This window comes from Eleginops maclovinus, chromosome 11, assembly GCF_036324505.1.
Source record: "Eleginops maclovinus isolate JMC-PN-2008 ecotype Puerto Natales chromosome 11, JC_Emac_rtc_rv5, whole genome shotgun sequence".
Lineage (NCBI taxonomy): Eukaryota > Metazoa > Chordata > Actinopteri > Perciformes > Eleginopidae > Eleginops > Eleginops maclovinus.
In genome coordinates this window covers 7,888,977-7,908,687 of record NC_086359.1, presented here as the reverse complement: position 1 = coordinate 7,908,687, position 19,711 = coordinate 7,888,977, and the positions used below count along the sequence as shown (strand labels likewise).

The window sequence follows — 19,711 nt, the reverse complement described above, 5'->3', positions numbered from 1 at the left end:
TTATCAAGCAATACATTCACATACATGATTACTTCAATTGGATTTTACGCCAGTTGGCTCCCCTTATCCACTGCTAATCTCAGGCAAACCAACTATAATTAATCACATAACACTGACACTGATCCTGGTTAGTGGGATATTAGTATGCCAAATATTGTTGACACACACGAATCCGAAGGTATGTCTTGGCTCTTTCATCCAACAAGACATCATTAATTCAATAACTTCTCCACAGAGTTTCGCTGTCAGTTCTAGGGCTCGCATCCTCACATTACATGTTCCTAACTTTACAAATCTTCGAATAAAACGTACGGTGGCGCTTTGATAGGCTCACCAAAACACCGCTACAGCTGTTTGTTTTACTCACCGTGCTTTTTTTTTAAGAAGCTGCCATTTAAATCCGCACTCTTGATCACTTTTGCCGAAAACTCTTGCCTCGTGCTCTGGCAGAGACGACTACAGACCTGCAAACAGCTGCCACAGGTGCAGCGCGCGCCTGAACCAATCACATTCAAGCTAGTGTTCATGTACGCCCGTGAGGGAAATGATGGGAAACCTCTTCCGCTTGTTGATAAAACCAGGTTAAAACCGCTTATTGACAAGAGTATCAGAGGTGGGGGAAGAACTCAGATATTGTACTTGATAGTAGAAGTACCAGAGTGTAGGAATATTTGGTTACAAGTAAAAGTCCTGTCTTCAAAATGTTACTCAAGTGAAGTACAAAAGTATTTACATCAATTGAATGTAGTCTATCATATCATCTTTTGCTATAGATAAAAAAGTCAAAGGGAAAAGTTTTCACTGCTTATATTAAGTACAACTCAACAACGTAGCTGCAAATATGTCTCCAGGTGTCAGAAGAGGATTCAGAGAGTTATCAGGGAAGTTGGAGGAATACCTTTTTTCTGTGTTCCAGTTGTTTGGATAATCACACAGTAGATTTTAATGACAGAACATTGTGATAAACGATTGATTAAAATAACTTCCTTAATTCCTTTGTAGGAATCTAATCACACGGTTAAAGTTTTATTTGAATGAATCCAGATGTTTTCTTCTTGGTTTGCATGCACATAGAAATCACACATCACAATATAAATGAGATGAAAAAGCGAATAAAAAACACAACCAGAGCCATTCGAAAATGTGTACTTTTATTTTTTTCCCTCGGGGTTGGGTAGGATTTTTTCAGGTCTGAGTGAGGAATGAAGGCAGAGTATCACATCAACCCATACAACAACTTCATTTATCATCTTAAATACCACTATGTGCAATCATTCATACAGTACAATACACCAGCTCAGCCTAGAAAATATTGATTGTACACAAATAAAATATCTCATTTTATAAATCTTGGTTCTCTCTGCAACAATCGAAAGACTGCTATTAAGTGTGACTTCAAATATTCGTCACACTTTTCAATTAACTGGAGGTGCATCTACGGAATGACACAAACAAATCCTATTGCCTTTCATTTTAGTGTTAGTGTTAGGAATTTCAAAGGGGCAGGTTTGGGAAAGAGGAGTTACATTTTGTTGATATTGCTATGTGATGGTCAAACAGTCCAGGGGATCAAGTGGAACTGCACTTTTCAGTCGTAAGAGAGGCCAAGGTCTCAGCCAGTGACACTCTCAGCCAGATAAATACACCCAACTTACACACTGCCACAAACAAGTTCAGAAAAAAATAAGCCAAACAAATCTATAAACATTATCTGCTTTTCATGGAAAAATCAACACCACTCCCTTTCATAATTGTCTTGAAGGGTGCAAACCCACATTTTGGATTAGCCAGTTTTAACATTTAAATCCACAACCATAAGCATGGCGTTATCCCAGTCCATGTAAGCTGACTAGCAGAAGGCCCAGAGTAGAGCATCAGTGCATTGACACATATCTGCACCTGCTCTTTGGATTACTGCCTGCCATGCAAATACAGAGACAAGATGCTGGAGGAAAAAAAAATATATATATATATATATATACCGGATTATCTTCACTTGACTTCACAGGTTTGACAAAGGCAAACTAAACTACTTTCAATCAGTTTGTTTAGAATAGAGTATATCAATTAAAGATATGATTAGACTGAGGCATGTTTTTTAAGTGTTTTATCTACAAGACACCATACTCATAAATTGAGTAATTTGGATGAACCTGGAATTTCAGTGTACAAATATGTTGATTCCAACAGATTAACACGTACAATGAGAACAATAAATACAGTGATGCATTCAAAGTACATCACATAAATTAGTACCATGCTGATATTCTGTAGTGAAGCCTTCTCCTAACTGTCAACAACAGATGATTGTTTACTTCCATTCTACGACAGTGTTTCAGTTAATGGAGACAAATGATGAATCGTTAGTTATCCCTTTCACAGCTAAAATGATGTTGAAATATTAGGATCAGTAATATTACAGAGCCACAGTCATCTTCAGTGTGACAAATATACTGTGATATATGACATGTCCTTGTTAACTTTAAAAAGACTAACAAACTTCAGACAGAAATGTATCAACGTGAGAACAAAGAATGTAGTTAATTCCTTTTAAATACAGTCCTTACTAACAATTACATAATGGAGTAATTCCATTCGAGTGTGTTCGATCTTAAACTGACGTATCCCTATCGTTCAAAGGTCAACTGTCCACCAAAGCCTCCTCTTTCCATAGTGACACTTTAACAACCAATGCTGCCTAAAAAACAATGAAAACCTAGGGTCCAATAAACATATTTCTAAATTCTCTTTGGGTAAATAAAATACAATTAGTAAAGACCCCAACCAGTATAACTTTGGGAAGCTGTGGCAGTGTTTCTTAAATGATTGTTGCATATATACGAGCTGAAGTCAAAGAACTTGCAGGTTACACTGGAAGTCTGCAGCGTTTCTGATAGTTAGGCTGATTAAAGCACCAGCATACATTGCCCAAACAGTAAACTGTCCTCAATATGATAGAAGCCGACTAAAAGTACTAAATAAAGAGTACAGTTCAATTAAGCAAAAGTAAACTAAACACAGCAATTTTTCGTTATACTGTAAGCAAACAACATCATGTACTATCTATTTCAAAGTGAAATAATACATGATTTGAAGAGCACGTTGATTTGAAATGTCTGCACATTCCTTCCCGGTGTACCGCACAAATCCTCTGCATGTGTAGTTTGAATATTTTTCGGAACTTATCTTTCTTTCTGTAGGCCACATGTTCATTAAGCACACAAGCTCAGATATAAGGAGGCACACAAGGAGAGTGATAAGGTCTGGAAGAGTTTTGATGAAGTGTTTGGTTACATCCAAGTGTGTTTTAATGGTTTAATGGTTTTCCTTCCGTTATCCGTCTCAGTAACCGTAACGTTGTTGGGTTGAAGTTTAAGTCCAAGCACTGGGAGCAGTTGAGAAGTAAAATAATGGCCGTGAACATGACTAACATAAGCTCACACAGCAATATAATGTTGAATATGGGAGAGGGAAGGAAGAGATGAACAGTTCTTTTGGGCACAAAGAGAAGGTTAGGGTGGAAATAAGGAAGTTGGGAAGAGGCACTAAATGCCCCCTGACTGTTCATGAAACTGGCCACTTGGATTCCTGGTGCATTTATCCCATCAATAATACCCTGCAATCCATCAGTCCAATCGTCCTTTCATACACTCATCTCATATCTTCATCCGTCCAAGTATTTGTATGCGTATTCCTCTGTAGTGGTCCTCTGTAAGTTGGGGGGTTTCAACAGGGAACAGGTGGAGGTGGTCGAGAAGGAGGCAGCAGGAGGTCCAGGAGACCCTCTCACTGCTCCTCTAACCAGGAGGGCTTGTCCGCCCCTGGAGGCCTCAGCTTTATGTTGAACTGCTTCAGCGTCTGCTCCAGCTGCTGCTGGTTGCCAGCAAAGTATGCAGATATGGCATTATGGAAGAGGAGGAGCTGCTTATGCATCACCTTCACCTGGGAAAGAGAAATAATGGGGTTTCTGAAATTGTCAAGACATCTATTCAAACATCTGTGACTTATTTTGCTCTGAAGGACGATGATCAAACATGACTACCCTGCCCACTAACCTTATTCTCCTCCAGGAACTTGAGCTTAATGATGACGTCCGAGCGGAGGCGTTCATACTTGTCCTTCTGGACTTGGTACAGCTGCTGGGCAGCATCTATGCGGGCCATGGCTACAGCGTCTTTTGGACCCAGACTCAGTTCCTCCAGGTCTGACCGGTAGGCATCAAACTCCAGCCTGTTCAAAAAGGAGAAAATACAGAGTTTTAGTAAGGCTGTAAAACTTGGCTCTCAACTCTAATTGGTTGATTGGATGTACTCTGTATCACATGATAGATCTGTAATAGTTTTTATTGCACCAAATCGGATTTGAAAATATTCAAATCAAACTGTGATATAAAACGGAAGGTCACTTTTAATCAAACCTGATCAAATCACAGATTAAAAGTAGAGGTCAACAAAATTCACTAGATTTTCACCAGAAGTTCAGGCATTCAAGATAACAAAATGTTGAAATATTGACATAATACATCAAAAAGATCCAGACTTATCTGACGTTCCTTGCAATAATAATATAACTATATTATCATTATTTATTTTAGTTGGCAAAACGACATTATCCATAATTTCTGTGTTTCAAGTTTTGTCTTTATCCCTTCGCTTATCTTCCTTTAAAAGACTTTCCATCCAGTTTCTTGGGTGAAATGGTTTATTATTGGTGCTGTATGACCTTACCTGGCATTTTCATACATCTTGATCGTCATCAGGGAGTCCTCCATGGTCTTGTTGACCAGAGTGTTGATGCTGGACACAAAGAAGTTAATGGCGCCAAGCAGAGTCTCCCCGTTCTTACACAGCAATTTCTGAGTCTCCGCATTGTAGCCGAACTCATCCTGTAAATGCATTAATGAAATACATTAAAGCATGAATGGGTTTAATGCTACTCAGTGTCGTCTACATAAACCTATTATTTAACTTCAAGCTGCAGATCGATATGTAAGAGATAAGACATGAAAGCTACATCAACACATTCAGGCCTCACCCGCAGCTCTGGAGATTTTTGACTGAGGTCAGCAAAGGTGTCCCCCAGCGCATGCTGCGTCTGCACCATGTTGTAGAAGTGATTGGTCAGCGCTCTGGCCAATCGTAGCACACTCTCATATTTCTTTTTAGTGTCTCTCAGCACTTCAATCTGGGCCTCCAGCTCCAGGTCCACAGTCCGGGAACCTCGACCAAAACGCTCCGAGATCATTTGCTTTGTACACTGAAACAGTAAGGAAGAGGTACAGACATGAGTAACTCAATTCCCTTCTGTGATTCTATTTTACAGGATAAGAACATGGGGGGAAGGGTGCCTGTTTCCCAAAATCCTCAGGCACACACAAAAACTATAATCAAGCTCTTTATTATCAAGTGATACCTTGTAAGTGTTGAGACCCCACTTCTTCACCGTCTCTAGTTTCTCCACAGCCACACCGCGGGACGCTTCCTCTGCAGTCATGGACGAGCTGCTGCTGCTGTGGTGCATGTTGGAACCTGAGAAAGCAGACCAAAATGTAGAAACACAGGAACATTGTTAATAAAGAAACACTTTCATGCAACAACATAAAGACCATGTAGAGAATCACACATTATTTAAAAGTACATTAAAACTACCGCATTCAATAAAGCTGGTCAGCCATGATCTCCTACCCTATCTGCATCACCTCGCTAACCCATAAACCGCTGTTAGACATGCAATAGGAGTGAGCTACAGTTAATGAGTGAGAAAAGAGCAGGAGAATGCAGAAAAGTAAACAAAAGTGAAATATTGGACTAAGGAACAATACCATTAATATTGTTGACACCACAGCTGTAATAAAAGCTGAAATCCTTAATATTTTGGGTAGTTGCCTTAATGGGAATAACATGATGAACCAACATAGAGCATGTAGCATTACAATTCACCTCCTTCCCTGCCCAGTACCTTGGTATTCATTTGAATGGCTTGCTATGTGGCAGAGGAAAGAACTGCTCGGGGGAACGCTTAATCGTCCGGCCTTCATACGCAGGTCTGTGACAGTGGATGAGGGGTGGGTGTGGATGAATGGTTCAGGGTGAGTAGGAATTAGGGAAGGGTGTTGGACCGGGATTTGCATGTATTTTTTTTTCCAATTATGGGAAGGTTTTTTTCAGGATCAGGATTTGAAATGATAAGTCGGATGTTAAAGGTTTAAACATAAAAGCAGGAAAGACGGAAAAGTAGGAAGACAAAAGGGAGAAGAAGAGGATATGGAACATGTAGGAGGGAATGGTGACAAGGAGTTGGAAGACAAAGATAGACACAAAGATGAAAAGACTTCATTTAGTGAATGACAATGCTGACAAATGAGTGATGATGAAGACAGGGGCACTTTGAATTGCAGCAGTACACTTCCTAGCCTTTCATGTCATTACAATACATAGAAAAGATTACAATGAGAAAAATAGGGGCCTCTAAAAACTACTACCCCAACTACAACTCTTTTTATCCATAAATATTCAAAGTCTAAAAACAAATATACACTGTGACAGAACCGAAGATGGTTTCCGTTTTGCTAAGAACTTCAGAAAGTAGGTTTTTGAGAGTTATTTTGGGAAAAACATCAAAGTGCAGACCCTATAATAGATGAGCCGAAAACAGCAATAGAACCACAGAGAGAAATGCTGGGATGGAAAAAAAAAAACACACAATTTGTCCAAGAAGAGAAGACAGAAATAAGTGAATGCCCTTCTCTCCACAGATAAAAAGAGAAATTGTTAAACAAAAGAGTAAAATAAAAAGCATGTTTCCAAAATGCCATCATGTGATAAATGTGCAGGTTTTTTTACATCTCGTTTTGTTCATTGCCAGTAACAGGAAACACGTTCCTGATAACCAATTCTTAACAACAGTATTTACAGACTAAATGTTGTTGATCCTATAAAACATCCCACACACATTACATTTTGGAAATAAGCTCTCCAATATTATTAATAATGAAGTCTAAGGAGCCACCTAATCCTGTAACTGGGATCCTTTTGTTAAACTCTGCATTGTAGCGCACAGCAGGGCCTGAGAGAGAGAGAGTGGGACAAATATGCAGAAATATTAGTAATTAATTATTAGTAAAGAGAGAGCTATCCTTTCTCCTCCGTGGCACGGTGTATTCAGCTGCACTGCTAAAGCCTCTGCCTTGAAATAAAGAATAATGGGAAAGAAATATGTGAAAAAAGATCCAAGACACAGTGTACTGGATCTTTGTATCATTTAGTTTAAAGTTAACTTATACTGCATGACAGATTCGACAAAAGTCCTGCGGTGTTGGATATCTGGTTGCTAAAGAAGTTTGACATGATATAGCTTCAAACCACAGCCTGACTCTCCCTGGAACACTGACGTATTGGATGATTAAACAGTTTGGGAATAAATCAAATGTCTAAATAATTCATATCTGCATGCACATACAAATAACCATAAAAGACTGAGTAACAGAGACCACAGAGGCATAATTGAAGATACAGTGGAGCCTAATGAAGCTAGGGATGAATCAGCACAAATTGACCACATATTAATCGCAGCATGATCTCATGGGAAGGATGATAGGATGCGAGAAATCAAACACTCACTGAATAGAAGAAGTCAAAACGGGACATTGAAAGCATAGATGAGAAGAGAAGTAGGACTCTACCTTTGATTGAGCTGGTGGGGATGATTCCCTCTGCTGTTCCTCCATAGCCTCCAGAAACAATGCTAGTCTCATTGAGATTGGGACCCGATACCATCACCTGCTGTAGGTCCTGCAGTGGTTAAGTGGTGGAAAAAGAAGGAAAACAAGAACAAAGGGAATAGGGATAGAGGGTTTTGGGTGGGGATATGTAGACAGGAGATTATGGCTTCAGTGTTACATTCAGACAATGTAGGTTAAAGGCTAAGTCACTAGAGGGGGACAAACACTACTATGTTAGAAAGGTTAGTGAGTACACACAATCATTCAGGCCTTATCTGGAAGCCAACAGAGAACACTATAAAGAGTGTGAAAGACAGAAAACACGGCTCAAGTGCCCAGTCAATAATCAACTCACCTAATCACTAGAACTGAATATTCTGCCATGATCGGAGCAAGCAAGAACACTACAATACCCCAGCAGCAATAGACCAGTCTAACCCAAGCAGCAGGAAATGCTCAAGCAAACTATGTTCTCAAAATAATCACAGGTTTCAAAGAAGCGTGAGCGGGAAATGTGCTACCATCCATCCTTTGTGTTTCCCTAATCTAACTCACGCTTTTCTTTTGTTTGCCTTACTTCTCGAGTATCAGGTATTTAAAAATAAATAGTGAGGAATTTTTGGCAAAGGAATATCTAGCCTGAAAAGATTTCTCATTTTAGCAAACCATATGTGAGCTTTGGTTCCTACAATCAACATGTCTAAATACTGCCTGTGTTGTAAGCAAGACTCTTTTTTATTTACTACGAACACTGCACTGAACTACAGACCCATATCGTCCGTCGTAAAATGTAAACGAGAGGGCAATGTAAAGGAGACTTCCTGAAAACCTGAGGCTTACATTGTAGAAGTAAGATAGTGATAAGGAAACTCCTAAGCTGTGGAAGGGCGGTAGTTTCCTTTTGTAAGCAAACACAAAGACTATGTTTGATAGGACTAAAAGGAAGCGAAAACACTGCAGTTATTTGGCAGCAGCGTGATGCTAAATGTCTCTTTTATAAAAATATCTAGAATCTTCTTCAGTCTTATCGGTCAGCTCTCTTATTTCCTTGAATAAGACAAAAACTCATTATGACTGACACCACAAAACATAAGAAGCACAACCAATCCACATCAATATTACAGCAGTAGGACATGAGGATTATTAGTGAGTTGCTATGTTTGTTTAGTCAACCAACACCTGCTCAAATTAAGGAATGACACTCATACAACACCTAAGTTCACACAGAATCTAAGCTTTATTAGCTCAACACACACTAGATGATTATTAAGAACTGAATGGGAACAGATTGCAATGTTGAGAACACAAGTGTTAGCTGTGTGCTGTTTGTTTATACTACTTGATTTGAGGGAAATCTCTCAAAACATGTTAAATCTGAGAGACACCCGTCTAGAGTTAGTTCACTGTAACAGTCAATTCCAGCTGCACGGTGGTTTGTCATAAAAATGAATTATGTGACACTTTGTGGAATAAACCAACGTAGTGATGCAAGGGAATTTAATACAGCATAAAAGCAAACCACTGAGCAGTACTACACACCAACATTACACACACACACACACACACACAAATGGCCTGCTCACCCTGGTGCCTCTGGAGCTCCCTACCTGCTCATCTAAGCTCCACTGCAGATTTGCAGCCTGCACAGAGATGGAGGAGGGGGAAATTGACAAACACAACAACAACAACAAAAAAGAAACAAATAGGAAAAGAAAGGAGACAAAAAGAAAAAATCCATGACTGAAATCATGAAACAAGAGAGAATGATGTAAAAGAAATCGCTAACGGGTTTCATCAGAATGTCCACAGACAGCAGGGATGTAGGACGGACAGCAGGGATGACTGATATCACAGCAGCTCTGGAGTCATCATTCAGCTAGCTTATGATGGATCACTTTCTATTTATAACAAAGCTAAGTTATGATAAAATTCAGTCTCTGTCTGGACAAACAGATTCAAAACAGAACTTTAAAAAATAAAGACATTGATTCACAAGACATTTGCAGACATTAAAAAAATGTGACATTAATAATAAGGGGGTTTAAAAATAAAAATGACACACACAAACACTACATTTGAACGCCACAACTCTAGGTAGCTTAATCGATAGTCTGGAGAATAGATGTGTCTATTTAAGCAATGAATTTCGGTCACGTCAGAGGTCACGGCTTCATTACAGCACCAGAGGGAATTTCTATTTCCTTATTTGGTATGATTTAACCTCTTGCAAAGATGGATATTTTAACCACACAGACACTGAAGCAACAACTTAAAATCTGTTCAAAACACAGACAAAGCCTCTCCTTCAAGTCCCCTCTTTTAGAGATCTGCCTCAAGTTGTGGCATCTGCTCAATCTGAAAGCTGACGCAGACACTGATCCCTCCCTGGACACCTGGTTGACAAAGTTCCTGTTTCTTGAGAAGAGGAAAAACTAGAAAAATGTTCATATCATCATAAAAAACAAGCTGGTTTGCTTAGAAATTCTGAAATATATTTAGGATATCTCCACATTAAAAGTAATCATAAATCATCTATCTGCAAGTTAAAAGGCGGTTGACTGTCTGAGTTGAAACAGTGAGACACTGTGATGCTGCTGGCAGTAAACCCTCTCTGTCACTGTCATGCTGCCAGTCACCGTCCTTGTTACGAAGAAAGTGCAAAGCAACAACATCTAAAAAACAGACTTCTACTTTTCCTTAACCTGCCAATCTTCACTGCTGTACATCAACAGTAGACTGCTGCAGCTTTGAGTGGAGTGCTGTACAGCAGATAGCAATCTGAATTCAGAGGGCTTTCACCCAAGGACAAAGAACAGCCAGTTTCAGACTAATTGCTATGAGTTGCTATGACAACTGGTAAATATCCAGCACTAAACAGTGCAGCTAAACACTCCTCATACGTGAACACGGAAAACTGGGTAGACACGGCACATGGTTGAATACTCGCTACAACGTGCAAGTTTGGTCAGAAGGTTGGGTTTTCTTTTAATGCTCGAGAGGAGCCGCACAGTGTGGTGAGCAAACAGCAGCACCAATCCTCCAGGATCTGCAGTCTGTTTGTCCACAAGGTGTGCCTTTGTATGCTGGTAAATGAACAGACTGTTCCACCTTACTTACTCTACAACTCCACTGTTAGTTCACCTTAGCTGGCTCTGACTTAGACACCCCGGAACCAAAAGTTGGTGTTTTACCCTGCGGCCCAGCAAAGTGTCTTTCCATTTCAAATGGCGCTCACAGGCACCTATTTGCTTTGTAAATGAACATACTTCAGCGGGGGAGCAACAACTACACCTGATAGTTTAGTGCCTAGCAAAGGTTAACCAAACACAGCAGAGATGTGTCTGTAACCTGCTAACTGTTAAAGGGAGCAAATGGTTCCCATGCTGATTTCCCAGCAGGCTCTCTGTTCCGCTGTAGCTAAGCAAGCTGAGAAACACAAGAACCCCGGGTTGAATATGACAAGCAACCCATAATACCATCACAGGTAAACCCAGACAGAAAAACATATATATATAAATTCACAATTAAAAGACCTGAACACATCTTTCCAATGATCATTGGGACTGAGTATCTGAACACAGTACATTAAGGCAAAGGTCTGTGGTGAGTGGTTGGCCACATTTACACAGCATTAGTCCTGAATTAATGAACATATTATCAAATGGCAGTGTGGCAAGTGGGGTAAATGTAAATGGTCTGAAAAGCATCGGCTCACTTAGCTAAACACAGTAGCCAAAAACCACAATGTCAACTTCCAAACACTGAATACAGGCACTCGTTTATCCGTCACACTGTGAGAAACCAACCGTAATACCACAAGAAAGCCATCAACATTAAGTATTTAGGGCTAACTTTTTTTCACGTGCTCTCATGTGAATGATGTAACCTTCAGGGAGAGAACTATAACAATTAATACATCATCGAGTTAAGGTTATTGTTAAAATGTCATTGTTCTTCAGGGGGGAAAAACCCTGACAGCCAATGGCTACGTTTACATGCTCACTAATATTACAATATTATTTTGGATATGATAATATTGTAAATAAAAAAACACTGAAATGCAAATATTAGTGGAATATTCTTTGCAAAAGCCTTGTTAACAGCTTAGTAGGAATAATGTCTTTCTTAAGTGTTTTGTATGTGAACGCATGTCAATGTGATCTCATTACAATACGCCACCTATTAAACATTAAGCATACACTTACATTTACACTAAAACTGACAAGAAACAAATGAAACTATATGTATTACAAAGCTAGAGGAAAGAAAATATGAATATAAAACATTTTTACTAAGAAATCCCATCAACACTTTTATGCAACAGACTCTAAGTAGTGAAACAACTACAAAAAGGTCCAACAATGATCTAGCAGTATGATAATAAAACATGAGTTACATTCCTAGCTTTTAAATAAATAAGGAAATAAACAACTCTGTATTCTTGATACTTTCTTCAGTTTCCTGCTGTCTGGTTTTAAATACCCAGAGTATCTTCTGTCTGCTTGGGTTAGCAGGCAGGTAAACACTCACAGATTCATGTTCGTTTCCTTGTGGCATAGCTTTTAATAGGTGACCAGCAAGAACACATGATGGGCTTAAAATGTGACACACAGTCGGCGGGCGACTGATTCAGTAACTTTGACCCACCTGTTCAAGGCTGTCATCTTCTGGTAGTGTCCCTGTGTCTCCGTTACTGTTGATAGGAATCTCCATTGTGGCAGCTTTACTCATAATGCTGTCTGTCATAATGCACTACGCCTGTGAGAGAGAAGGACAAGGAGAGGGAGAGAGAGATAAAGTGTGGTTACAACACACTACTTTATGTTAATACAATGAAAAAGCCTAATTGCTGCGTTGGAAAGGAGAGTCCAGAGAGGTTAGTCCAAACAGCCGAATCATTAGAAAGATGGGAATATAATAGCCACAAATAAGCGAGGAGGTGGATTCCAAAGAGCAAGGCTACCGCTCGGGATAAAAACAACACACCTATGAAAGCTCAGAACGCAGGCGGCTGCTTGTTGAAGTGGCCACTCTACTTTAAAGCCCATTACAGGGCTGTACGTTAGCAGCAACCAACTCCATTAACCAACAGACTAAAGAGTTGTTGATTTGGACCTAGTCTATCCATTCTAACAGATCAAACCGGATTGCTTTGGTTTATTTACACACACATTGAAGATGTTCAAACACTCATATACATGTAGTGTTTGCAAATAATTGCTGGACAAGCAGTTGTATCGCTTCTACAATGGGATAATGAATTTAAAGCTAAATTAATGTACCCCAACAAACACTAAAGGGGGGTCTTTGTGTAATGTAAGCATGTGTGACAAGTCCAGAGATAATACTGTAAAATTGAGGCCAATTTAAGTGCCGAAACATGTTAACATGGTTTCACATTTGGGTGGAGGGTGTCAGATAAACAGGAAAACGTCAACACTTAATAAACTCCAGCATGTACAATAGCTTCCTGTAGTTCTGATTGCCAATGTGCAGTTTTGTATTAATAATGACACAACAAAAACACTACTGTGTGAATTATGCTTCAAAATCTTGTGGACGTGTATTTTCGAGGCATATGATTTATATAAAACATGCAGTATTACATAATAATGAGTGTATGATAAATGAGTATTAAGGTAAACATTTAAATTAGTAAGAGCACAAACTTGATATCCTTGTGAGACTATGTGACTTTATGGCATGGTAATGGCAGTTAGATCACTAGCTGGCACAAATCTTGTTTGAGTTGAGGTAGCAGTTGTTTATATTTGCTTTGACCTCGCCTAAGTTGGCTTTTGAGCCATGCCCTCCATTTCCTGAGGATTGACACATCTCTGTAGATATTAGAAGTTGTGCTCGTCTTGTACTACCAATACTCAACAAAGAAAACACTAATGTAAGACATCTCACTGCAACCGTGTCAGAGCTTTGTGTTGAAAAACCTGACTTAAAATGTAGTAATATATACATGATTCACCTCTTGCAGTTCACCTCAGACTCAAGGTCTTCATAGATGGAGCAACAAACAGCTGCTTTGCATATCATGTATTCTAAATACGCCCTGTTCTAGCTGCAGGAGGCGTGTTTCAATACCTGCCACAAACTTATATATCCTTTCTCGCAGACTTTTCACTAAAACCAGGATAAATCTATGTTTAATGGAGTGAGAGTTAATCATTAACAGTGTTTTAGTTCAGAAGTGCCATGTTCCAAAATCGTGCTACAATAGAGACAGTATTCTGTATTATTTATCCTTATAGCTAAAGACAGAATAACGTGACTTATATATTGCTATGCAAGTGCAAAGTGCGGAGCGTTACATCTGGAATCAGTCGCACTATTCAAGCATCCTGGGAGCCATGACAGGTGCAGCAGCACAGGTGTACTCTCACCAGCAGGTAACGCTAGATGCAGGCCTGCCCAGTGGGTTCAATCTCCCCAAACAGTGGGGGTTTATTTAGGGATTAAACAAAAAATGACTTTGAGCGCTATTATTTTTTAACCTGCAAAATATTGAAGCAGGTTTTCCGGCTGGAAATAAATATGCTTTCTAGAAAGAAAAAAAAGAGGCCTGCTTCTAGTTCTCACATGATGAGGAAGCCGGTTAAAATAAACCAGTATTCAGGTTAACATTGGCTGTAATGCCACATCCCAAACACAGACACAATGAAATATCGTCTTTATTTATGAATTGACTTACTTGGTCCCGTGGTAAAAAAAACAGAGCAGTTCGCGAAGCTAGCCAGCAAGCTAATAACAGGCTAACAGCAGTGCATCCCAGTTCATGCGGCTTAGAGGAGACTGGTGTGTCTTTTGTCAGTCCGAGGAAAACACAATCAATGCAGCGCTCTTGTTTAAGAATATTTTACTGATGCAGCCAGTAAAAGCCTTGTTTTCACTGAGCCTGTGTCCTGACTAAATAATCCTCTATCTTCTTCCCTTTTTTTTTTAATGAAGCCAGGAGCAACGCTTCACGGAACTGACGACACCATGGAATTCATTTTGCAGACGCGCTCCCATCCAAAGAGCGTCTATTAACAAGAAGATGGATCACTCATTACAAAAGTAAAAACCACATGGTGCCTGGCAAAGACACTTAGCTATTAGCATTAGGGTATTTTTTTGAATTTGTATGCATGTATTATACTACATTAAACAGTGGCCAAACACATAATTCCCTGTACATATATTTCCAAAAGCTCATGACAATGAAATACCAAACATAACAGTGACACAAAAACAAAAAATGAACAATGATACCAAAACATTCATTTCGAAGCTGGCGAACCCAATCTTTAATATCAGTCATTTGTAAGTGTTGCTCTTTACTCGTATAACACATAAACATAATGAAAACACAGCAGCATACATCAGTGATTTTGTTTTTTAACTTTCACTGAGAATATTCTTGCTTTCCCTCTGTGAAAACAACCATTGGATACAGTAAGGTATTGTCTTTCCTGGTTCTTTTTGATGGTCAAAATATTATAGAGTTGTGCATACATCAAGGATAATAAATCCTACTAGTTTGAACAATGTATCAAACAATCACACCTTCAGTTTGATGCTTATGACACAATGTATTTAAAGCATAATTTAAGCACATTTCCCCATCACACTTTGGAATTGTACCTGGAAATTGAAACGGAGTGAGTGTTTGTATTCTTTCCTACAGGCGCTTATAACCTATCTTTGGCAGCATCCTGCAGGTGAAGTGTGCACGTTTCTGCAAGCTGCTGATGGCTGTACATTAACTCAGGGGCGTGTGAGTGTTAAACTAAACCCAAAGGAATGCTAAAACTTAGATACAAACCATAGTATTTAAATACATTAAAAACTACAACCTCTGGCTACACCACGTTCATTTGATCATTAATCCTTATTAGGGTACAATAATTGTTATGGTTTTAATGCTATTTTTATAACTATATACTGCTTCATTCTAACAGATAGAGTACAATATGGGTACAACAATACCCATTGTATGGGAACATACATGTAAACGCCCAATCGCACCACAAAGAGTCTGCCACGTATAGGCCTACATTAACATATAGTAGCTTGATACAAAGTGACAGCCAATGTAGTGGTGGGCTTCTCTGGGCCCTTTTCCTTCACTGTATGGATCATTTTTATAGAGATTATGTGTGTTTTATATGAACATCGTGTTGCCCAACACACATGATCCGACTTTCATGTCATTTTGTAAATGTAGAATTTGCTGTTCCATTTGCAAATATAATTGATTTAACCAGGATAACCCATGCTGCATCAACACGTATTCAGAGAAGTTCTATAACTAAATATTTTGATTTGAATATCAGGACGGCAACACAATGTACACATACCTCTGACCATGTCTCAATTTGGATCTCATGCCAGAGAACAACGCAACACAATGAATACATGAGCGTACAACGTGCAGTTTGAGCATACACGTCTTACTCTGAAGTCTGTACGCTATGAATGAAGCACTGTGAACAATGTTTACCGTCCTGGATGAGTTCCTACAAACACTAAAGGGCTGAGGGGATTCAAACGGCCTCTGCAGTCAATCAGAGTGTAAGGAAGGAGGTGGAAAGTGAAAGCGAGTTTTATTAATGAATAGATTGAACTGAAAGAAGTGTGGAGCCAAAAGAAACTCTCATGATATTTTTTTGGAAGTGGCGTGAAATGCCATATGGGAATGTTTTTACTTATGGAAGTGTGCCTGTATTCAGAGTGTAATTTTTCCAGCTGTCCGTATGTTTTTTGTTGCCAGTCTGTGTCACTACCTGATCCAGAGAACAATGTGTAGTATTTTTAAGCTATTTATGTTTCTTTTCTATCCTGAAAAACTTAAAAACAACAAAAATGTGTAACAGCTTGCAGACATGTGAACAATATAATCACATGAAACATAATTATCCACAGCTGCTGCTACTGCAGATGTGTGTGTGTAGGGCTGTCCACCAATATTATAGCCTACAGCTGTCACACTCCTACTCCAGTTTGGCTAGTTACCATCAATTTATTCTAATTATGATAATCACTCATTTTTATTGTGTAGTGAATCTAGCTTTATTGGATTGAGAGGATGTATTTACTCTCCTCCTTGACAAGCTTCAATTTCATTAGTTCCATGTGTTTTACAAATGAAAAATACTTTAGAGGGTAACGAATATGAGAAATGGATGCAGGTCCTTCCTTTCTGCTGTATAACCATAACGACCCCTGGTAAACCCCCCCCCCCACACACACACACACACACACACACACACACACCACAGACACACACAAAATACAGACTATGCATCTTGTGCAATGAAACGGCAATGTGCAATAAAGACACTTTTCTTGAAATACTGTGCAATAATCATCTGTATGTGAAAACCATCAAAGTAATAACATTTTGTATTTATTTTTATAATTTCTCAACACCAAACATTGCATATGTCACTATGTTCTGAAGTTGCTGCGGATCAATTTTAGCCATGGATGTGTACTTACCTACTTATCTGTCTTTATTTTTTATTATTGTATAACTAATGAGTGCTTTCTTAATTATATTAATAAGTTGCAAGCCTTTTTTCTTTTATTTGCTATGCTAGTTTTTGCTGTAACACTGTAAATGTCTGCGCTGTGGGACTAATAAAGATTTCTGGGTAATAATAATAATAAATTACAAAAAAGAAATAGCTAAATAATGTCTTTTTTTTGCCCTTAGTTTTAAGGAATATTTAGTGCTTGGATTAGATCAAAATACCTTAAGATTTTCCCAAAACATTTAAATTGCATAGCATTGTTGAAAGAGAAAAACATGTTTATTTTTAGCTTGGGATTCATCCAACAATTGGTTGGTAAGATGGGAAAAATGACATGGTATAAAAACTGCGAACGAACAGAAAAATCTCCGCAGGCATCGTAATTCATTATGTGCTAGTATTGAGTTGGTTCCACAGAGACTTACGTTTAAATGTATTATTTTCAACTCTGCCAACTGACCTTCAAAATCAGGGACCATAATTCATGATTTTGCTCAAAGACCTATTTGTGCCAATTCTTTAATTAACACGTGGCTTTTATTGCATATTCATGAAAAATAAGCACTTCAACTAAAACCTAAAAAGGGAAACATAAGGGATAGCCAATTGGTAACACACACACCCAGTTGTGTCATTTCATTACTGTAATGGAAAATGCAGAGTTCGCAGTCTGAAGCATGGAAGAATGTACTTATTTTTCTGTTAAATGTCATGGTTTTTAGAAAGTGGAGGAGAACGTTTTTGATCTCTGAGTTTGTCAGCGACCACAAGAGGCATGAGTTTGGCCGTAGAAGGACTAGTTACTGGAATGAGGGGATGTTATTCCTTACTCACTTATTAATGTGCATACTCACCTGTCGAGTCATAAAAAGACTCACGCAACCTTAGGAAAAGTCTCATGCCGACACTTTCTCCACAAACCCTGATACAACAAAACAAATCAGAAGACATCGTATATCCCACTGAGAACTTTTTCTAAGCTGCAGCACACACTAGGTCCACTGCTTGCCAAAACAATCACTAAATACTTTATAAAAAGCACTTTGGATTCCTTCTATACCTGACATGCCCTCATGATGGCACCAAATCCCAAACATAAAGACAGCCAAATAAGAATCATGTATACCAATACACAAAGAGCAGCTTTCATAGAAGCGCCTGCAGACAACAATCCCCATCATAGAGACAACTCAGTTCAAAAGCCTGAATATCCTCTCTGTGAGGTAAAACAGTGTGGCCACATGATGATGACGACAGCAGCTTTTATGATCATTTTCATGATCTGCTGGATGACTAACAGCCTTTCAGAGTCATCTGCTGATTTCACATGTGGGCTCCTCAGCTTATTGTAAACAGGACACTTAATGAACATGCCAATCACTTCCAGGCCCTGAGCAAAATGACATTGATGTATATTCTCCAAGAGACCACGGCGGCCTTTGATTGCTTTAGTTCATCAACTAATCAGAAACGCTGCTAATAGACTGATGTTTCATTTGAAGTGTTTACACTGTGGAGCAGACACCCCACCCTCTTTTCAAACAAGTGTTTGACCTCCCAGGGGTTGTTTAACACTGAAGCTGAGTGTTCTCTTAAAATCTTAATCATGTAGACAAAATCCTGTAAAGAAGCCAATCCAACACACTTGTATCCTTTCTATAGTAAAATGCATATCACTGTTCACATTTTTGACTGACCACAAGGCTACTGAACACACGGTGTTCCAATATTCAATAGCAACTAAAAAAAAGTCTAAAACGTCTCATCTGTTCTGCATCAGGAGCAACACAAACAACCGGCCTGTGCCCTGAGGTGTGCAGGGCCAGCTAGAGCTTACACTGAGCCATGCAGGAGTCACCCTGGGTAAATATTACAGGTCAGTGCCATTCAAGGTTTTTCTTTTCCCTTGCAGGATGTCGTGCTGCTGTCTTTGTAAAGCGTGTGTGTTGTGGAGCTATAATATTAGCACAGGAGCTTTCAGAGCCCAGTAGTGTAAATCCTTTTCCTTCCGCTGCCAGTGATAAGGGGCTGTACTGTTACTTAAACAGGAACAGTTAGAAACATATTTCCAGCAGAATAACTTTCCATATTTGGCCCATTGTCATATTACTGCTCCTGGTAATATATTTTTAAATATTATTAAAACATACTAATGTATTTGTACAGCCCATCTTTAGTCAAGGTCCCCCTTCTAGCTCATCTCTGCATCTCTTACCAGGATCTTTGGTTGTCATGCAGATACATACACCTTGTTGTCATCGTATGATCTAATAATGACCATGGAGCTGTCTCAGTGACAACACAAGCTAACTACACCAACCAAAAAACATCATGAAATGGAGTTTAAAGCGCTAGTAAATGTAAAAAGTGCTCCTTTATTTAATAGTCTTCTGTTTAACTATTTTTTAAACAAACTCTATAGATATTTTTAAGGTTGAAGTTTGGAAAACACTTTAGAATAAAT

General features: G+C 38.9%; 1 protein-coding gene across 6 annotated transcripts; it reads right to left on the bottom strand.

Moving 5' to 3' along the window:
• Positions 1–1,130: 1,130 nt before the first annotated feature.
• arfip2b (ADP-ribosylation factor interacting protein 2b) lies at positions 1,131–14,736 on the bottom strand. Of its 6 annotated transcripts, none has more exons than XM_063895077.1 (10): positions 14,424–14,736; positions 12,368–12,478; positions 9,304–9,360; positions 7,682–7,790; positions 7,009–7,065; positions 5,413–5,528; positions 5,035–5,256; positions 4,728–4,885; positions 4,056–4,230; positions 1,131–3,942 (listed from the first exon to the last, which is right to left on the bottom strand). In XM_063895077.1, the coding sequence occupies exons 2-10, from the start codon at positions 12,464–12,466 to the stop codon at positions 3,787–3,789; spliced, it is 1,149 nt and encodes a 382-aa protein (XP_063751147.1). In that variant the 5' UTR covers positions 12,467–12,478; positions 14,424–14,736; the 3' UTR covers positions 1,131–3,786. The 6 variants fall into 6 exon arrangements, with proteins under 6 accessions (XP_063751147.1, XP_063751148.1, XP_063751149.1 ...); XM_063895078.1 differs by having other exon boundaries at positions 9,328–9,360; XM_063895079.1 differs by lacking the exon at positions 7,009–7,065.
• Positions 14,737–19,711: the final 4,975 nt, after the last annotated feature.

Excerpts from the sequence above, each read along its gene's own strand:
- arfip2b (XM_063895077.1), bottom strand. The coding sequence starts at position 12,466 with ATGACAGACAGCATTATGAGTAAAGCTGCCACAATGGAGATTCCTATC. Across the intron at positions 9,361-12,367 it reads AAGATGACAGCCTTGAACAG|GCTGCAAATCTGCAGTGGAG; the intron begins GTGGGTCAAAGT and ends ATCTCTGTGCAG. Across the intron at positions 5,257-5,412 it reads GGGGTCTCAACACTTACAAG|TGTACAAAGCAAATGATCTC; the intron begins GTATCACTTGAT and ends TTACTGTTTCAG.